The following is a 20,147-nucleotide window of genomic DNA, read 5'->3' as shown; positions in this document are numbered from 1 at the left end:
TTCTTACTAACTCAAGAATACCAACAAGAGACTTAAAGATCAATTTTAGGGTTTTATTGTCAATGGAGGTTGGTAAGGAGACCAACCCTTGGGGCTTAAAGAGATTATATATGGTGAAACATTCTAAAAAATTAGGGTTTCCTTCCCAGCTTCCAACACCTCGTATTTAGACACCAACACGTTGTGTTGACCTTAATGAGGACCACATTTTTCCTTAACTAGACACGTCGTGTTGGTTCCTCCAACACGACGTGTCCAACCCCTCAAAAGGGGATTCATTCCTTACAATTGCTCCTCAAGATTCTGTGTGTTACAAAAACACATCCCAACTAATATCACTGATCGGGTGTCATGGACAAAAGAGGAAGAAGAAAAGTTAATGGAGGCGTGGGTATCGGTTTCTCAAGATCCAATTGAAGGAGATAGTCAAACCTTTAATTGTATTTTGGAGAAAGTGAGAAGTGTGTTCTACGAGTTAATGGGAAGTGAAAGTTGAAATCTCAATCAATTTAGCTCAAAGTGGAGCGATTTAAGGCTAAAATGTACTAAATTTGGAGGACTTTACAACAACCTACACAAAATTGGGTCAAACGATTTCGATATGTTTAAAGCGGCCTTGGATCAATATGAAAAAACAATGACAAACCGCAAAGCTTTTCCATATCTCAAACTGTAGCTAAAATTAAAAGATGCTCCAAAATAGAAAGAGAAAATCGAAGGAACTTCACAAACCTCTTCCGGTTTAAAGCGTTCAAGAAACTCCAATGCAACTTCTCAACAATCAGACGGGCGGACACTCATCCATCAATGATGATCTGATAAATCTTGAAAATGAGAAACCTCTTCATCGACCCATTGGAAGAAATAAAAAAAAATGGGTTCATCGGCTTCGAGATCTAGCATTATCGATCAATTGGGAGACATATTTGATCAGTATGTCCAAATACAAGAGAGCAAGGCAGAGATGATGAGTCGAATGCAAAAAAAAATGCTAGAAGCACAAGCGTCATTTCAAGAGGCACAAATAACACTTCAAACAAAAAACCGATATGGAGATATTGAAAATGAAAGCGGACGATCTCAAAGGTAAAGATTTGGAGATTTTTCTTGCGATGAAATAGTCCGTTCTAGCTCAATATAGGAATAGGGGTAGTTTTTTTAGTTATGTTCGGCATTTTTAGGCTTTTTTTAACGTTGTGTTTTTTATTTTTATTTTTTAATTAATGGAATTTTTTAATGTAATGTGGTATTTTAATTCAATGATAAAAACTAGTTGTAACGTCCCAAAAATTTTATTTTTAAATTAATAAAACCAGTATTCTAGAACATTATCATAAGAATCCAGACATAACAAATGTGTCAATCATTACATCATATCATAGTAAGTTAAAAAGATACGGAACGAGGTGGTGTGTGCTCTGCAATCATCTCGAGTTCTTCCCTTTGAAAACAGAAGTACCTAAGACATAAACTAAAAATTGTAAGCAAAAAGCTTAGTGAGTTTCCCAAAATACCACATACCAAAACATACAAATGTCATAGGCTACCCCCATGGTCTTTTCTCGCAATGCCGAGGGCCAAATCCTGGTCTTACATACGAGTGTCATGGGCTACCCCCATGGTCTTTCCTTGCGATGCTGAGGCCCAAATATCGGTCTTACACACGAGCATCATGGGCTACCCCCATGGTCTTTCCTTGCAATGTTGAGGGCCAAATCCCGGTCTTACACACAAGTGCCATGGGCTACCCCCATGGTCTTTCTTGCAATTATCATAACACAACAAGCATTCCACTTAACAAGAAATGGGTCGAACCGACCCATAAATATGGTGAGAAAACTCACCTCACACTGTTGAACCACACCGATAACTCCTTGTTTGTTGGTCCGACAAATCCCCGAGCTATCAATATCAAATAACATCCAATTAACAATTGGATTCCAATCCTTAATCGTCATGCCATAATAAGGGTTTGGGCCAAATTTGGAAAATTGGACCATATGTGGACCTTGTATGATTATTTGGTATTTAGGCCTTTTAGATTGTTAGGGTTGGGCTTAAGTCTAGGTCCAACAACATTCTTAGTCTAAAAACTTAAATTTTGATGGCTCAACAAGGCCCTGAACATCTAGGCCCAAACCGAATACTAAAAGATCTGAGGCCCACTCTGTTGAGTACGTGGGGCGTACTCAGCTCGTACGCGCAACATACTTGCATTAGGGATTATACACTAAGCGTACCTGATTGTACACCCAGCGTACCCTTGTATACAACTGACTTCCTTATTAAGCTCTTATTCCATAAAGACTTTACTCCACAGCCTACATCTGACTTCCTTGGACTGATTTATCACGTAAAGTTACTAACTTTACGTTCATGCATGGCTAAATGAAGCCCTTAAGCTTAAAAAGGACTTAATATGTGACTTAATGCATGCATGAGACCCAATACCCCATAAAGTTGTCACATTTATGCTTAAGGAACTCCCAGTAAGTTGAGACCTAAAAGAATAAGTCCTTCAAACGTCTTAACTCAACAAACAACCCAAAAAGAGATAAAAAAAAACATAACAAATCAAGTCATAAAGAGATCTAAGCATTTACAAGCCAAGGTATGAACTTGATACCTTCAAAGTCTTGCAAAAAGGGTGATAATTCTGGATCTATAGGCTCTTCACCAAGCAAAGCACATTTAATCTTCTTCAATTCCTTCACAATGGGCAAATAACCACCAAAATATTTTTCAAGAGCTCAAGAACACCACAAAGCAAGCTTAAGGGTCGATTTAGGGTTTTAGGAGGTTTGGGGGCTGGTAAAGAGGCCAGCCCTAAAGACTTAAGGTGCTTAAATAGGGTACAACACACTCCAAAATAGGGTTCCTTGCACTCCTCGTACGCCCAACGTACGAGGCCAAGGCTTCACGGTCCTTCCTTCTTGGTACGCCCCGCGCACTTCACTTTGCACCAGTACGCCCTGCGTACTCCCTATGTACTCCTCGCGTACTATGGTTTCCCCTAAAACCCTAAAATACTTTGAAGGACCTAACTTCTTCATTATAAATCTGAAATTAACGATCCTTATATCCACGAAAAAGGTAACGAGAAGCTCTACGCTTTTATCAACTCATACGCGCATTAGGATTTTCAAAACAAAATCCAATTTCCATAAAAGCCCGAGTTGACACTTTACCAAAATAACCTTTGGCTATAAAATACAAACCGAACACCCAGATCATCTAAATTACGTCACCAACACCCAAATGGGAAACAATTTGGGAAAGGGCGTTACAACTTTCCCCCTCTTAAATTAGATTTCGTCCTCGAAATCATTCCTTACTATCCCAGGCACCAGATGACTTGAGCGACACAACCACATTCCCGAGTACACAACTCCTTTTTCCCAAGGCGACCGAGCCCAACCCTAGCAGGGCTCTCCAAATCAGAAATTGAACGGATCCTTCCCAGTCTAAAACAATCCCATGTAGAATAGCCACATCTGTTCAACCTGAAATCTTAAATCTTGAATGGGTCTAACTCCCTGACATACCGCCCGCACCGAACCATTTCTTAATTGCATTCCACTTATTTCCCAACTGACTACTCAATTTCTGATTACGTGAGGTTCCCACTAGAACAAAATCACATATCACACGTTGTTGCCGACAACCTTTCCCTTGAATAAAGGGATTAAATATTCCTTCGAGAGAGGCTCATCCTGATGATAAAAATTCCATAAACATAATGAGCAACGTGAGACGAACTGAGATATAAACCTTCCAGACTGAACAAGACACTGCTTCCCTTAACTGTTGAACTGACATACCGCTGCTGAAATTCTTAAACCCCATTCTTGACTGACCCCCACACAAAAAGAACCAATCCAAATCACTATCACAAGAGATCTCCCATCATATCAGAAACCATCCTTTAACCTTGAACCCTTCAACTGATACCCTTGGCATACATATTCCTTAATTCTCATCCCACTTAAATGAAGACCTTGCACACCAACACCTGCAATTCCCAATGCGAGTTATCGCCAAAAAACAACTTTGTACCTAACTCATAACCCGAGATCCAAGGATCTACACGTGCATTTCACCTGAAACCTCCTGACTCACAACAACCCATCACTAATCAAGGATATAAAGGTTCCCAAACCATCGCTGAGAATACTAGTCTCGCACATGTACATCCACCAGGTTCCCAAGAGTCCAAAAGACATGGATATCCTAGCCTAAGAATCCATCTGTGTCACTCACTGACCACACATAATCCTTCAACCAAGATTCAAAACCTTGACCTAACGGTCTCAACCAGATCCCACCTGTATTGCCATATACACATGGCATCGCCCACAGGTCCCACCCATCAAGAGCTACACAAGCCCGACCCCGCCTCGGACCTCAACGATCCTCAACCTAAAACAGAGAAATGCTCCTCGAAAATCATATCCATCGTCCCCAAGGCACGAAATGATCCCCTTTTACGCTCTTGACCACCTCAAATGATAGGTTACCTGAAACTTATAAATGTTATGATCCCCTCGCCATCTTGCATCCCTACTAACCAACCACGGTCTTACCACATTCAAATCATCTCAACCCTAATATCCCAAGTCAAACCTGCATCTGACTGAATTCCCAATCAGATGTTCGGGTCATGCTTCGAACCCTAAAGATTTCATCATACAAGAACAGGCATCGAGGCTCTAACGCAACCCCCAACCTGGATTCATCCACAAGCCTGCTATACAGAAGGCCAAACTTGGTCAAAAAGTCAACGGTCAACAAAAGTCAAAGTCAACTCCAGCAGGATTATGTCATGTGTAATTAATCTACGCCATGCGTAGTGGTACACAGTACATACACAAAGTATGTTATGTTCCTAATAAACGTATAGAGTGATAAAGTTCCTAACTTTATGCCTTTGCATAGGTTAAAATAGAACAATACCAAACCACAAGTCCAAAACACACCCTAAAACCCAAATACTCATGCATGGAAGGATAAGAGTGACCAAGCTCCCATTTTTATCATTGTACAAGCTCAAAAATGCTAGAAAATGCCACTCATGATGCTTGGAGTAGCTCATACTCACTAGACCCAAGAACAAGGGACAAAAGGCTCTTAAAATACATAACAAGCTAGATCTATATAACAAATTATCAAGGTTCAAGCTTTATACCTCATGGAGGATGTTGAAGAAGAGTAGAGTCTGGATCTACAAGCTTTAGACTACTAAACACACCTTAAATGATCTCATTCTTCACAAAACACACTAGAAAACACTCAAATGCTTCAAAATCATCACAAGATGGCTAGGGTTTCGAGTTAAAAGCTCAAGAGGGTGGATGTCGGTGATAAGAAGGATCCCAAGGGGTTAGATTCCCTAAATAGGGCTCAAACCCCTCAAAATAGGGTTTTTACTCTACGTAGTTACGCCCTGCATAACATAGGCTACACCATACGTAGCCTATTAAAAATACGTCCCACCCTTTATCCATTACGCCCTACGTACCTAATGTACACCATGCGTAGTGTCAATACTCCTTTTTACAACTTAACTTCAAACAGTTATAACTTCTTCGTTTCAACTTCGTTTTTGGCGATCTTTATATGCACCGAAAGGTATTGAAGAGCCCCACAATACTATCCAATTAATTTTATCTTAACACATGTCCAACTAAAACTCTAATCCATGCAAGGAACCCGACCTATAACCTTTCCCTTTCTACCCTTCAGTCCAACACACAAGTCAAAGGTTTAGATCTCACTATCAACATTATCAACCTTCAATAAGGTCTAAAATTTACTTCCTTAAGGCCCAAATCTTTTCTTGATCGAATTTCGGTCCACAACCCTGAATTAAGAAATTATTCGAAACAGGGTGTTATAGAAACTTTCTCACCAGTAGCTATGATTAACTCTATTAGGATACTACTTGTCATAACTGCATTTCATGAATATGAAATATGGAAAATGGATGTAAAACTTGTTTTCCCTAATGTAAAACTGACTGAGGATGCTTACATGGATCAGCCATAAGGTTTTGTACAATCTAAGTCTACTAATATAATATGGTATGCAAGCTTGAAAAGTCTATTTATGGACTCAAACAAGCACCTCGCTTGTGGAACATCCGTTTCGATGAGAAAATCAAAGAGTTCAGTTTCTTAAGAAATGAATATGAACAATATGTGTATGTTAGATTTAGTGGACAGTGGTTGTCTTCCTTGTCTTATATGCCGATGACATTTTTCTAATAGGAAATAACATTACAACATTGAATTTTATAAAAGTTTGGCTTGGGAAGAGTTTCACTATGAAGGACTTGGGAGAAGATGCTTACATACTTGGTATTAAGATCTATAGGGATAGATCTAGGCAACTAAAAAGACTTTGCCAATATATAAACTTACATAAAATCCTGAAGAAATTCAAGATGGAAGAATCTAAGAAGGGATTTGTACCTATGCAACGTGACACGGTTTTGAGTAAAACCCAATGTCCCAGTACTGCTGAAGAACTAGATAGAATGAGTCAAGTCTCATATGCTTTGGCTATATGATCGATCATATACGTCATGATATGTACAAGGCCAGAAGTCGCATACACCATTAGTATGACGAGTCGTTATCAAGGCAATCTTGGTGAAAGTAATTGGACCGCAGTCAAGAACATTTTGAAGTATCTTAGGAGGACTAAATATATGTTTCTGGTTTATGGTGGTAAAGAAGAGTTAAGCATCAAAGGGTATGTGGATGCAAGTTTCCAAACTAACAGGGATAATTTCATATCACAGTCTGGTTTTGTATTCATGTTGAATGGAGGAACAGTGACTTAGAGGAGTTCCAAGCAAGAGACTACAACAGACTCAACTACAGAGTCAGAGTATATTGTGGCCAATGAAGCAGCCAAAGAGTCAATGTGGCTAAAGAAGTTCATCAATGATTTGGGTGTTGTTCCTAGCATAGCCGAATCGGTTAAGATCTTTTGTGATAACGAGCTTGTAGTTGTCTTAGCTAAATAACCTCGAGATCATAAGCGCACAAGACATATACAGGGAAAGTTCCACTATATAAGGAAGCTAGTTGAAGATGGAGACATCATTGTGATCAAAGTACCATCAGAAGATAATCGAGTTGATCTGCTCACCAAACCATTATCATAGATTAAGCATGATGTTCATAAAAGTTTTATTGGCATTGGATTTTCTAGTGAATTGGTTTGATTATATAATTTGTAGTTTAATCATTTGGAACATTTTAGATACTATGCTTTTGGTGATTATTAATAATAAGTTACTATGTTTGCTCATATTATTTGTGTTCCTACTTTTGCATGTTTAGAAACACTTACAAAATATTATTTTATTATTCAAATTTCCACAATCATCCTACTCTTGGAAGATAAAAGTGAATTAATATTGTCATAGTATTTGTCAATTGTTCATAGGGATGAACATAGCAAAGCCACGCAACCAATACTAATGAGTACTTAAAAATGGAGATTTTAAGTATTGGAGTAATCATGCTTAAAGATTACTCCATGGATCACGTAATGAGTAAATTAAGACGATTGTATTTCTTATTCTTCAAATGGAGATGCATAAGGTTTTGTTCTACAATCTGGTACATTGGTCTTTCTCCAACGTTGTCCGTAACAGGCACCCATATAGGGTTTGACTAGATATCGCATGAGGAATAGTATTTACCTATGTAGTCAAAGTTTATTTGATCCTTCTGCCATAAATAAAGAACTAGATATCTGGACCCTCGTTGATTTTTTCTTAACAACAAATGTTAGGCCAAGTTGAGACTGTGTTGATTTGATTTAATAGTCATTTTAAAGGTCACCACAAGTCGGTATCAGGAAATATTATCCTAAACCATGAGATTAACCCTAGATCCATGTCTCTAAATCATAATAAGATACCATGAAGATCAAAGGAATTTAAAGTTATCAGTCTTAGAGTTGTTTATAGCAAAGTTGTTATAAGCACAATAGTTGCATTGGACTGTCACTCACTTTTGTTCCTAGTAAGTATTAGACCGGTTAATTGTTGATGTCTAAGTGCAAGTGAGAGCTTATGGAGATTAGTACCCATAGCCATAACAAACCCAATAATATTACTATAAATAGCAATGTCCTTTTGGGTTACACGTAAGAGCAAAATAAAGCGGAACTGAAAAGATGTTTATATGATAGACTTCTTTTGTTAATTAATTAATAGTTTAATTAATCAATTAGAAAATAATGGAATACAGAATATTCCAGAATAATTTGAATTCCACATATAATAATTATTATTTTATTTAGTAATTATCTTTAGGGTTTTAAATCATTACTCTATATAATGAGGGCTCCAAATCCGGTTTTGATACTTGTGAAAAAAATACCTTTCAGCTACCAAAGTTTGGAACCCTCAAAACCCTAAAGAATCCCAAAGTGTAGTTCCAACGATGTGACACCCTGATCACCACGTTGTGGTCAGTCACAAAATTGTGATTTTGATTCGGTTTGCAGGTCACAGTTCGAGGATTGGTTAGATATGCTTTTACTTTGCTTCTTGGCTGTGATTATAGAGTATGAACTTTTTGTTGGGTTCTCTAGGTCAATCAACTGGCTCATCAAAAGAAGAAATCTATAAAGAAATCCAAGGTATGTTTTCGTTTCATTGTGTCCTAATGAGTTGCATAGATTGTTGAGTTAGATATGTTGTTTCGGGTCTATTAGATTAGAATTGTTGTTTCCGTTGGCCATTATTTTGGTCTTTGACTAGGCTTGAAACCCATCAATATCACATCATACACCATGAGGCATGATCCAACCCATTAAGGCATGCCTACACATGGACGTCTCATTAATTTAAAGCTCCTTATGCGAAAGTCAAAATGGAGTCCTAAATATATTTTTTATTTATATAAACAAAATCCGTTAATACTATAAAACAATCAAGACAAAAGAACGATAATAGGATATTAATTTTACATATTTATAGGAATTATGAGGCTCTCCTAAAATTCATGAAAACAAAGTTGATCACTAACTTTTCATAGTTATGTGAGTTATAGCTTGCCACAAATCTACATTAGCCTATTATTAGCCCAAATGCAAATTTTGATTTTAAGCCAAAATTTTAAAATATGAGCTTTTGTAGTTTTTAATTTTAACGTGAGATCTTGGAATTGAAACAAAACGATGAAACATAAGTTTTTGTCTTTGGATTACAGGATTGTCGATTGCCAGCCAATATATAAGTTACGGATGACTGTACACCTCGCACCCCTTGAAAAACGTTTCGTGATGATTCAGTGATCAACTATACGAAGCAATGATCGAACATCGATAACCAAATTTTCTTGTTCCATGCAACACAACTATTCTATAAATGTAGATATCTAGGACGGGACAAAGACAAATACCTGTCCCAATAATAAAATACCCGTCCCAATAATAAAATCGAAGAATGAATTAGTGGCACCTATATTTAACAAAATTTCAGAAATAGTCCTTGTAAATTTATCAAGTTTGCAACTTCAGTTAACTATCGAAAAACTGACAGGTGTCAAACCTTATAACTTTATTTTCTTACAGTATGGTCCCTAGCCCAAGCAAAATTATAATTGTACTATTTGCTTAAAATTTTCATCTTCCTATTTACTTTTACTCTATTTTAATATTTAGAAAAAAATAATAATGATAAGACCCACCTTATCCAACTATAAATCTAAGTCAAAACTTCTTTTACAACTTAAAACAATGTCTAATTATATCAACATTTTTTAAAACTAGAATCCTAAAGAGTTAATGACTTAGAAAGGTAATGAACTTTGGTCTTTGTCCATATTTAGGTAACCATGTTTTTTTCGTTCACATTTGACCATTGAACTTGTTTGACCTGTTTAAAATATGGTAATATGATCGGTAATTAGCGGTAACATTACCCTATTATAAACATGTCAAACAAGTTTACCGGTCAAATGTTTACTATAAAAACATGGTTACTTAAATATGGACAAAAACCAAGGTTCCTTACCTATTTTGGTAATGTTGGGTTCTATGTTAAGTGCAAGTAGTCATAAGATCCATTGATGTGAAATGAAATTAGGTTGTCCGGACTTGTGTATAAGGAAATGGTTAAGTCTTGGGCTAGTTTAGGCCCAGCTAGTTAGGGGTTAGGTTGTATACGCTTAAGGGGCTCGGTTGTATGTGTTTTAAAGACTGAGCAACATAGCTTAGCCCATGACCAGCCGGGACTAAACTGGGTTAGACCAAGACCAACCTAATTGTTCATTAACTGTCGGAGCCTGATCGCAGGACACACAATCCCTAAGACGGTTCTTGTCCAGTATTACCAAAATGGGTAAGAAACTTTGGTTTTTGTCCGTATTTAGGTAATCATATATGTTTTTTCCGTACACATTTGACCAATAAACTTGTTTGACATGTTCATAATAGGGTAATATTACTGTAATCACCGGTCATATTATCCTATTTTGAACATGTCAAACAAGTTCAATGGTCAAATGTGAACAAAAAAAAATATGGTTACCTAAATATGAACAAAGACAAAAGTTCATTACCTTTCTAGGTCATTAACCCAATTCTAAATTTCCATGTTGTTTAAACTTTAAAGTGGGTTTAGAAACGAACCAATTTTAAACCGGTTTTAGGACCGGCTCCAACCCAATTTAGATCTATCTAGTTGACGTATAACACAATTAACTCGAACACAAGGCACTCAAAATTCATAAGAAAGAAATTTTAATATTTTATTGATTTCAAGAAACTGCCAAAAGCTTAGATTCATTTCTTTATATTAGACTAATCTACACTTAATTAGACAGGCGTTGTCAAATTTCAAATAATTAAATTTGATTGGAGATTACTAAAATTAACAAGTTAACTAATCATGTTATTTATATAAATAATAGAAATCACAAGATCTTACAACCAATAAACAAATATAAAACAATGATACTTTCTTAAACAAACCTCATTAACACATACAAACACCAGACTTGAAGTCTCACTAATCACCAACCGGTTGTTGCATGAATAACTTTGTCATCTCTTGCTTCGAACCCAAGTCAACTCTCACTCGCTACCAACATAAATAAAACCTACCTTTCCTTCATTCCACTACTTCAAACACTACTCTACAAGTACAAATGACAAATTTACCCTTCCGGGCCCACTACCTATTCCCGGCTGCACTCGCATCAGTTCTATTCCTCGGGTCCCTACGGATTGTCTTGGACAATTTACAAAACAGCCACCACACCTGCGCCTTTTTCCGACCACTGAGTGGTGGTTATCGTGTCATCAGACCACCCATTCGTGTCTCCGATGAAGAAACCATAAAAGACGGCTGCAATATCTTTGAAGGGAAATGGGTTCAGGGAAACGGGTCGTACCCGCTTTACACAGAAGAAAGCTGCCCGCTTTTGGTCAAACAAGTGACCTGCCAGAAAAACGGGAGGCCAGATTCGTCATATCAGAAGTGGAAATGGCAACCCGATGGATGCAATTTACCAAGGTCAGTCAAACTCTAAACTCAAAAACAAACAGTCTTTTAGTCCACATCTATTTTACCTCTAAGAAAACAAACACCTTGAATTTAACTTCTTTGTTTTGATTTTGACAATTGATATGTTTTTGATAGGTTTAATGCTTTGAAATTGTTGGAGATTTTGAGGGACAAAAGACTCATGTTTGTAGGGGATTCTGTACAAAGAAGCATGTTTGACTCAATGGTGTGTTTGGTGCAATCTGTGATTCCTGAAGGCAAGAAGTCTCTTCGAAGAGACCCTCCAAGAAAGATTTTCAGAGCTGAGGTAATCTGTTGTAAACTTAACACATGTATCTTATGCAGTTGTTGTTGTACATTACGCAATTTCTACTGGTAATGTTTTAGGAATACAATGCATCTATTGAGTTCTACTGGGCTCCATTTCTAGTCGAGTCTATTTCAGATCATGCAACGAATCATACAGTGATGAAACGGTTAGTCAGACTTGACTCCATATCTAACCATAGTAAACAATGGGAAGGAGTTGATATATTGGTCTATGAAAGCTACGTGTGGTGGATGTATAAACCCACAATCAATGCCACGTTAGTTCTTCGCCCTTCACTACCTTTTTACACGTTTTCAAGATAAAAATCAAAACTTTACTCAAAAATATTTCAGGTTTGGAGATCTAGAACATGTTGAGGAGTACAATGTAACCATAGCGTACAAAAGAGCAATGGAAACTTGGGGAAAGTGGATCGAAACAAGTATTAACTCTCATTCACAGAAAGTTTTCTTCATGACTATGTCTCCAACACACTTATGGTGAGTAATTTACGTTAGTACCCTTGGGAATGATTGATAATGAAAAGGTGAAATCGGATATTACAGGAGCTGGGAGTGGAAGAATGGAGATGATGGGAATTGTTTCGGTGAATCGGAACCTATACAAAGACCGTATTGGGGAACCGGTTCAAATCTTGATATTATGGGGATTGTTAAAGATGTTTTGGGAAAGTTGAGGGTTGATGTGAGATTATTAAATATTACCCAATTGTCGGAGTATAGGAAAGATGGTCATGCATCGGTTTATGGTGAAAGGAAAGGGAAATTGTTGACAAAAGAGCAAAGATCAGATCCGAAAAACTATGCGGATTGCATTCATTGGTGTTTACCGGGAATTCCCGACACGTGGAATGAAATTTTGTATGCGGTTTTGTTACAGGATTATCGTGTTTCTTGATATTATTTGTAGAATATAGAAAAGTTTGATTACTCTCCATGTATTTAAAAACAATTTTTGGAGAGGAAATGAGGGTTATAAATTGAAATTTTGGGAGAAAGACTGAAGGATTCAAGAACACATCTCAATCTTCATACACAAGCATCAATGGAGCTAAAGTAGTGCTAATCTCTGTAAACTTTGTTGATTTGTTCAACTAATCAAGGAGGTTTTTACTTTATGTTTTTACGTTCTTGAGCTTATTTTGTTGAACATTAGTTTATTAAACATTTGGTTCTAAGGCTGTGGCAATATATTTTACAATTAAGGGACATAAGTGTTCTTAAAACACACAATGTGTAAGTATGCAAAAGAAACTAACAAGCCACTAGATACGATGACTACTACCATTATGAACTCATAGAAAAAGCATATTGATACATATATAACTAGTGTTCAAAAGAGCAACATGCATGGTAATCAACTAATCATTCACCACAATTATAAAAAATGGTAGTTACCTAAACAAATTAACATAAGTAATCCACCATATAAGAAGAAGCGCCACCAGGTCCTCCACCACCAAAATGTGATGCAAAAGAACCCTGCATTGAGCTTTTCTGGTTCAAATTCATTACTTAGGGCTGAGCAACATCACCTGATCCTTGAACTTGGGGGGGGCGGGGGTGGCAGCTGGCGGTGAAGGCATACCGCTAGTATTTACTCTTTTATTATCATCAGCAAATCCACAATTGAGTTGATGCCCATCGGATGAATCAACGAAGCCATAGCACCCTACATCAATCAACGAACGACACATCTAGGGTTGGTTTGTGAATTCGCCAGGTTGTAACCCCATTCGTAAACCCAGCAGAACGAAGCCGACTAATAGTCATTCTCCCATCAATTTGATTGCTAGCTAGGTTCCATTAAAGCCACTAATGCGCCATCTCTATACGTAACAAAACCGTAGCCTTGACTATTTCCGGTAACCTTATCGACAATCACAATGGCGTATGTAGCAAATAAAGCGCGGAGTTTGTCGGTGGTTGTTTTCCAACCAGGCTGCGTATAAATAGTTTGTGTTGGTTGAGATCATGGTCGGCGATTGATCTAACGGCGTCAAGGACGTCCGCGTGACGGATGGAAGCTGTTAGAACGATTTCAGACAGCTGTTCTGGGTGAAAGGTTCGATGACTTATCGGAGGGATTCATTCAACTACAAAAATCCTAGTGAAGATTGTAGCGAGAATGGCAGAGTTGGTTGTTTTCTTGAATGGTGTGGGATAGGGTTTAATTTGTAAAATCCTGAAAGTAAAGGGGTCCATGTGCTATTTGGATTTTGCATTCACGCCGGCTCATTATAACCCTTTTTAATTTTATTAAATGACAGATTTAACCTTCGAATTTAAATGACCCCACCAGTTTGCCCCTTTGTTCCCATTGTTCTTTTTCAAATTCGATCCAAGCAAATTTTCTCGCATATTAGATAGTTTTTGTTTGGCTTTTTAACGACAATTTTAAATGAACTTTCATCCTACTTGCATAAGTACCACATTTTTTACATATAGTTTTAGATTCTAGAATTAGAATGTAAATAATTACAAATGATAAAATTTCCAATCAATCAAGTTGAGGGGTGACATTAGCATAAATACAAAGTTTTGGAGTTGAAGTGCCATATCAGTAAAATGCTTAAAACAGGCCAAACAGGGTACGCCTTGAGGGTTTCAGAAGAGCAGTTGCGAGTGAAAAAACGTCTGGTTCTTCTCCCTATCCAGTCATATCACTAACGACTGGTTCGACATAAATTCTACCAGGTGATTCTCATCTACCGATGAATCGACGTACACATATCAGCAATTCGGTTTATCTTTGAAGCCATAAACAGTTTACTTCGTTCCTCCATTTCGATGTTTGACTACCAACTGTTCGACCATTTGTCTCAGAGATGCTGTCCTCTCCTTTGTAAGCTCATCCCCTTCTAATTACTTCATCCCAAACCACGATTCTGTTAACTCTCTATATGTATGTTTATGTGGGTACGCTCTAATTTATTGTCAATTGTATGTTACAATGTTTTTAGCTTTGTTAGTCGATTACGTATCAAATTGAACACAATTAATGTGTCCTTTAAATAAGGTTATTCTACTGCTGACGATGGTTTCTTTCTTCAGGAATTTATCTGTTACTTATGCAAACAACAGTCTGGTCCCAAACACCTGTTCTTCACAATCTTTTTATCATTTTGTGACGCCGCTGGATTACACTTTATCTCCCAATTTGGTATATGTTAGTTCTTCCAGAGAAGGTCAATTACGTAGATTATTTCACTGCAATACTCATTCAAATAAGGCATCAAACTTCTTGGAATCAAGAAATCAATTTAATTCCAGCTACCTTGAAAGGGAATCTACGGCAAAAGAGACAGATTCAGATAACTTTTTTATCGAACAAAGATCAGATAAAGATAAGAACGAAATGGAAAGAAGGATGAAAATTGGATTAGCAAACAGGGGAAGGGTTCCATGGAACAAAGGCAAGAAACACACTGCAGGTAAAGAATCTTTTAGCAAATAGGATACCAAAATCCATAGAATTTGAACACTTCAATTAATTGTAAAGTTCTTTCATACAGGGACTCGTGAGTTGATCAGTCAGAGAACTAAAGAAGCTTTAAAAGACCCCAAGGTGTGAAGTCATGTAAGGGGCTGTTGGTTTAAATATATCATTTAAACATAGGTCCCACATAATTTTCTTGCATTATAGTGGTCTTTCACTTATAGATGCTTGTGTTTTTCAGGTAAGAAAGAAAATGTCTGAATGTCCTCGAACTCTTAGGTATGATTATCAATTCCCATATTTAGCTATAAAGAGATCAGAATCCATAATTCCATAAAACATAGTGATTTACATATATGCATATATGTATCTGCAGTGAGGAAACTAAGGCAAAAATACGCAAAACAATTACAAAACAATGGAGAGAGCGATTGAAGATAAAAAGATCAGGTGAGAGGTTTATATCATTGTGGGCTGAAAGCATTGCAAAAGCTGCTAAAAATGGAGGACATGATCAGAAAGAATTGGATTGGGACAGCTATGAGAAGATTGAAAGAGAGATTGTTCTTCAACAGCTTCAACGTGCTGCTGACGTGGCAAAAGCAAAGGAAATGGCACAAATTCGAGCTGAGAGAAGAGCAAAAGCAAAAGCTGAAAAGGTGAAGCTTACTTTAAAGAAACGGGTGGCCAAAGTAAAAGGGTTGGTGAAGAAGAAATCAAAAAAAGAAAAAGAGGAGTTGGCAGCAGCTGAAGATTTGAAACTGAAAGAGAGATTAACAAAGGTAAAAGCTTGTAATTCAACATCATTTAAATCATGAAGCTTTTTGGGATTATTTCTATGATGAGGGTATTTATGTTTTTGCACAGACAAAAGAACTTATAAGGATCTTTTTTTTTTTTTTTGGGTGACAGATTCACAGGAAAAGATCTGTAAATGAGCAGCTTAGTAGTCGAGATCAAAGAGCTTGGGAAAGACTTGACCTGGAGATTTTGAAGAGAGACATAAAGAAAGACGATATTTCTCTTGCTGATCAAATTCGTGAAGTCAAGAACAAGAAAGCAGAGATTTTGACAACTATGCCACCTAATCATTCATCTGCTTAACCTTGTGAGGGGGTAAAAAGTAAAAACACTTGTTGGATGCAGACTTTTAACTATAAACATAAGCCAGGGTAGTTGATTATTAGATCCAAGAGTATTTGTGGTGGTTACAAAACCTTTATATGCAACTTTGATGATAGTTCTGGAGGCAAATGATGTTATGTGATTCGAAGGTGAATGATGGTTTCAATTTTGATTCATAGATAATCAATTTTTAGTCTTGGATAAAGGGCTAATAATATAAAAAGCATTATATTTTGTCCTTTTATCCGTTTGATCACGAATATTAAATTGTGTCAAAAAAAAACCACCCATATTTTCATAAAAATCTTATCACTATGACCACTATCCATTTTTTGTTTTTCTATTTTACTCGTCCGAGGTATATATAATTATTATATATAGAGCTCAAACAAAATATTGTGATGTGAATATACCCTTATTAATTTATTATCATCAGAAAGACAGTTCTCATTTCTTAGCCAAATTCACTCTCGACTAGCTTCAAGAATTCTCAAGATTTACACATGATTATCTGAAGTGGTTGTAACTATTTGCTCACAATGAAAATTATAATGCCACCATTTGTAAACACATAGAAGCAAGATCAACAAAACCAACCAAACTTTAGTGGTGAAAAACGCTATACATAATAAGTTAAGCAACGTGATTCTCAAAAGAAGTAAAACCAAAATAATATAACCATCTTATGAACTACTAGACTGAGAATCAACATGTCTTCTACTTAATTAAAAGAAAATTGAATTAGATTCCGATATCTATTTATATTACTCACTGATAGTTCTGTGAAATAGGCATGTCTCTTCCAGGAATACCCTCACTCTGATACGGATTTCCACCACCTACATTTGATCCATAATTGTTTGGCCCTGGTCCAGATTGATAACCCATACCTCCGCCATTTGCTCCTCCATATCTTGGCTGCTGCTGGTAATTTTGTCCGCCCATGTTTGGTGGCGGCATCCCACCACCACCCATGTTTGGTGGTCCTCCGTTGTAACTTGGACGAGGAGGACCCCAATTAGGCTGACCACCACCACCACCATGGTGTGGTGGTGATGGTCCACCCATGGACCCACCGGGTGGTAGGCGGTTGTTCTGCATGTTTTCTCTTCTCCTATCAAAGTTTCTTGACCTATCAAAATTGCGAGGCCTATCGTTTCTTCTGTTCCTTTCATTTGCTCGGGAATTGTTTCTGATCCACTCCTCGTGATACTTTGGATCATATGGAACAGCCTTTCCATCAATAAATGGTTCCCCTATAACATGGAAACACAAATGACAAATGCAATGAGCTTTTATTTTATAAGCATCATACACCAGGATCCATAAGAATGGCATTTGGTATCAAAATAATAAAGAGTAAAGAGTAGATGGAATGTGATACCTCCATAATCTTTGTTTTTGACATCCAAATATGAATCAGGAAGCACCCAACGTACACCAGGTAACTCTAACAAAAATAAAGAGAAAAGGTTAAAGAGCTTGTGTCATAAACTAGAGAATTTGACAGAAAGAAACAGCTAACTCTTATCACCTTTTATCTTATATGAGTCTTCTTCAGGCACAAGGGCTCCAAAAGCATAATAGCATCTAGTTGAAACTGAATAAATCTTCATTCTTGCTTCGTCATAGCTAGAAACACATAGTAGAATTAATCCCAGAAATCATGAATACCATATATACACAATGTCACAATCTACAGTTACTTCCTGTGAAAATTTGTAATGAAACTAATCCTATTAGTCCTATAAGGACTTAAGAACTAATATTTTCTAGCTTTATACTGAGATGGATGATATGAATAGAATTCCACTTTATCGCAGTGACATGAATAGAGATCAAACAGCCGAATTTGTAAAAAAATTGACAAAATCTAAAGCAGTACCTTCCAACGACTTTCGCTAAGGTATTGATGTAGGAGTCAATGATCTCATCTCTAGTAGGCTCGCCTTCAGGCTTGTCCACCACAACAAGCCAGTGTTCAAAATCGCACCCATCAAGAAGGATTGTCTCCTTAGGAGGACGATTAGACCAATTAGGATTCGAGTCGTTTAGAGAAGATCTGGTCAGACTCGTAGAAAAAGGACGGATCCCGGTAGCAACCAGTGAGACGTGGCGGAGATTGTTGGCAACAGCCACAAGAGGGCGGATGCGGAGAATAGAGGAGGGGGAACTGATGGTATAGAAACGAGAGATTAAGGTTTGATTAGCTGTGGAGAGGAGAGAGCGAACGAGAACACGAGTCGCCATATTCAGGGTTTTGATATAGTTCTTGGTTTAAAACCCTAGATGTCAACCGGATAAGGGAAAAAGAGTGCCGCAGGGCTATTTATACTTTTTTATAGAATTACGAACGCACAATATAGATATAGAATCCTCTATTATAATAAATCGGTATATTTTTTGCCGGCATCTCCTAAACCTTTTTAAGCCAAAGTGAAATACCAAATATACTCCTCACACATATTACACGGTTGAAGATTTGATTTTTGGAATTTGAATTCTAAATCTTATGCATAAATTGGTTACTTTACATGTTAATCCTTCAAAATCTTCGCCCCAAATCTCGGTACCTTGAATCGCTCTGAATTTAATTTCAAAATCCCTAATGCTACGTTTGGTAGGCTGTAATCTTGGAATGAATTAATACTATGGAATGAAAAAACATATGTTTGGTTGGCAACAGATAAAGAATGATTCATTCAAGAATGAATGAAATTTCTCCAAGAAGCGTGTTTTCTATTCCATGGAACCCCCAACTTTTTTTCATTCCTTTCTTACACGGAATGATAAGTGCCAAGTTGCCCTCCGTCGATTTTATTTTCAGTTCATAAAAATCTCAACATCATCATCATGATCATCCAGATCCAAACAAAATCATCGCCCCATTCAAATTACTACAGCATAATCAAGTTCAGTAAAGGAGATTTTCCATCCATCGGTTTCCTATTGATACACTCTTCATGGTTTAACACTTCCAATTGACGCCGATGTATTTCTTTTTTCTTCTTCTATCTCTACATCACATCACAATATATATATATATATATATATATATATATATATATATATATATATATATATATATATATATATATATATATATATATATGAGTTTGTTTTGCATACAATTGACTATTTTAAATTTGCCCCTCATCTGTTTCAGATAGAGTTTTTACGGCCTATTATGTTAAATAAACTTCTTCACACTAGGGACCTTATGCACTAAGGTAACAATAAGTAGATAACAAAAATAAGAAAGAAGCGAGAATAGAGAATTAGCAACGAGAGATATGAAAACAAGGGAATTAAAAGATTGCTTGGAGTCTAAATATTATTGGCTTAATAAACTTAATCTGGAATAATAATAAACAAAGGCACGTACTTATACTAATTCTAAAAGAGACCTACTCAAATACAAAAACTAGGAAAAACTTAATAAAAAAAATAAACTTTCATATTTGAACTAAAAATCCCTATTTGATTCAAACCGATTATCCCAATAATCACCCCCTTAATCGGTTTGGTTATACCACTCGTTCAAAACACTGTCGGTTCCTCTTCGATTAGACCCGCTTCGTCCTTTTCCCATTTAGGACACTCGTTTTTATAGTGACCAAGCTCACCATATTTGTAACATCTAACATGATTTTTATCCCGGACACGTTCATTACCATCTCGACTTCTCCCGGACCCCCGACCTCTTCCCCGATCACGTCC

General features: G+C 36.9%; 3 protein-coding genes across 3 annotated transcripts; 2 read left to right on the top strand and 1 right to left on the bottom strand.

Annotated features, from left to right (window-relative positions):
- Window positions 1-11,156: 11,156 nt before the first annotated feature.
- On the top strand, window positions 11,157-12,981 carry LOC111919993 (protein trichome birefringence-like 31). Its single transcript, XM_023915567.2, has 5 exons — window positions 11,157-11,542; window positions 11,669-11,840; window positions 11,921-12,120; window positions 12,197-12,343; window positions 12,410-12,981. The coding sequence occupies exons 1-5, from the start codon at window positions 11,175-11,177 to the stop codon at window positions 12,759-12,761; spliced, it is 1,239 nt and encodes a 412-aa protein (XP_023771335.1). The 5' UTR covers window positions 11,157-11,174; the 3' UTR covers window positions 12,762-12,981.
- A 1,477-nt stretch (window positions 12,982-14,458) lies between these two features.
- On the top strand, window positions 14,459-16,581 carry LOC111919994 (uncharacterized). Its single transcript, XM_023915568.3, has 6 exons — window positions 14,459-14,708; window positions 14,918-15,297; window positions 15,379-15,431; window positions 15,544-15,581; window positions 15,679-16,084; window positions 16,215-16,581. Exons 1-6 carry the CDS (start codon window positions 14,692-14,694, stop codon window positions 16,404-16,406), a joined length of 1,086 nt encoding a protein of 361 aa, XP_023771336.1. The 5' UTR covers window positions 14,459-14,691; the 3' UTR covers window positions 16,407-16,581.
- Window positions 16,582-17,010: 429 nt separating this feature from the next.
- On the bottom strand, window positions 17,011-18,761 carry LOC111919995 (multiple organellar RNA editing factor 8, chloroplastic/mitochondrial). The gene is made up of 4 exons (XM_023915569.3): window positions 18,313-18,761; window positions 17,962-18,059; window positions 17,812-17,877; window positions 17,011-17,683 (listed from the first exon to the last, which is right to left on the bottom strand). The coding sequence occupies exons 1-4, from the start codon at window positions 18,675-18,677 to the stop codon at window positions 17,196-17,198; spliced, it is 1,017 nt and encodes a 338-aa protein (XP_023771337.1). The 5' UTR covers window positions 18,678-18,761; the 3' UTR covers window positions 17,011-17,195.
- Window positions 18,762-20,147: the final 1,386 nt, after the last annotated feature.

Source organism: Lactuca sativa, chromosome 5 (genome assembly GCF_002870075.4).
Source record: "Lactuca sativa cultivar Salinas chromosome 5, Lsat_Salinas_v11, whole genome shotgun sequence".
Taxonomy (NCBI): Eukaryota; Viridiplantae; Streptophyta; class Magnoliopsida; order Asterales; family Asteraceae; genus Lactuca; species Lactuca sativa.
This window is presented reverse-complemented; position numbering and strand designations above follow the sequence as displayed.

Coding starts and splice junctions, on each gene's coding strand:
- LOC111919993 (XM_023915567.2), top strand. CDS start 11,175: ATGACAAATTTACCCTTCCGGGCCCACTACCTATTCCCGGCTGCACTC. Junction 11,543..11,668: donor GATGGATGCAATTTACCAAG/GTCAGTCAAACT, acceptor TGTTTTTGATAG/GTTTAATGCTTTGAAATTGT. Junction 12,344..12,409: donor ATGTCTCCAACACACTTATG/GTGAGTAATTTA, acceptor CGGATATTACAG/GAGCTGGGAGTGGAAGAATG.
- LOC111919994 (XM_023915568.3), top strand. Junction 15,582..15,678: donor GAATGTCCTCGAACTCTTAG/GTATGATTATCA, acceptor ATGTATCTGCAG/TGAGGAAACTAAGGCAAAAA. Junction 16,085..16,214: donor TGAAAGAGAGATTAACAAAG/GTAAAAGCTTGT, acceptor TTTGGGTGACAG/ATTCACAGGAAAAGATCTGT.
- LOC111919995 (XM_023915569.3), bottom strand. CDS start 18,677: ATGGCGACTCGTGTTCTCGTTCGCTCTCTCCTCTCCACAGCTAATCAA. Junction 18,060..18,312: donor TTAGCGAAAGTCGTTGGAAG/GTACTGCTTTAG, acceptor ATGTGTTTCTAG/CTATGACGAAGCAAGAATGA. Junction 17,878..17,961: donor AGACTCATATAAGATAAAAG/GTGATAAGAGTT, acceptor TATTTTTGTTAG/AGTTACCTGGTGTACGTTGG.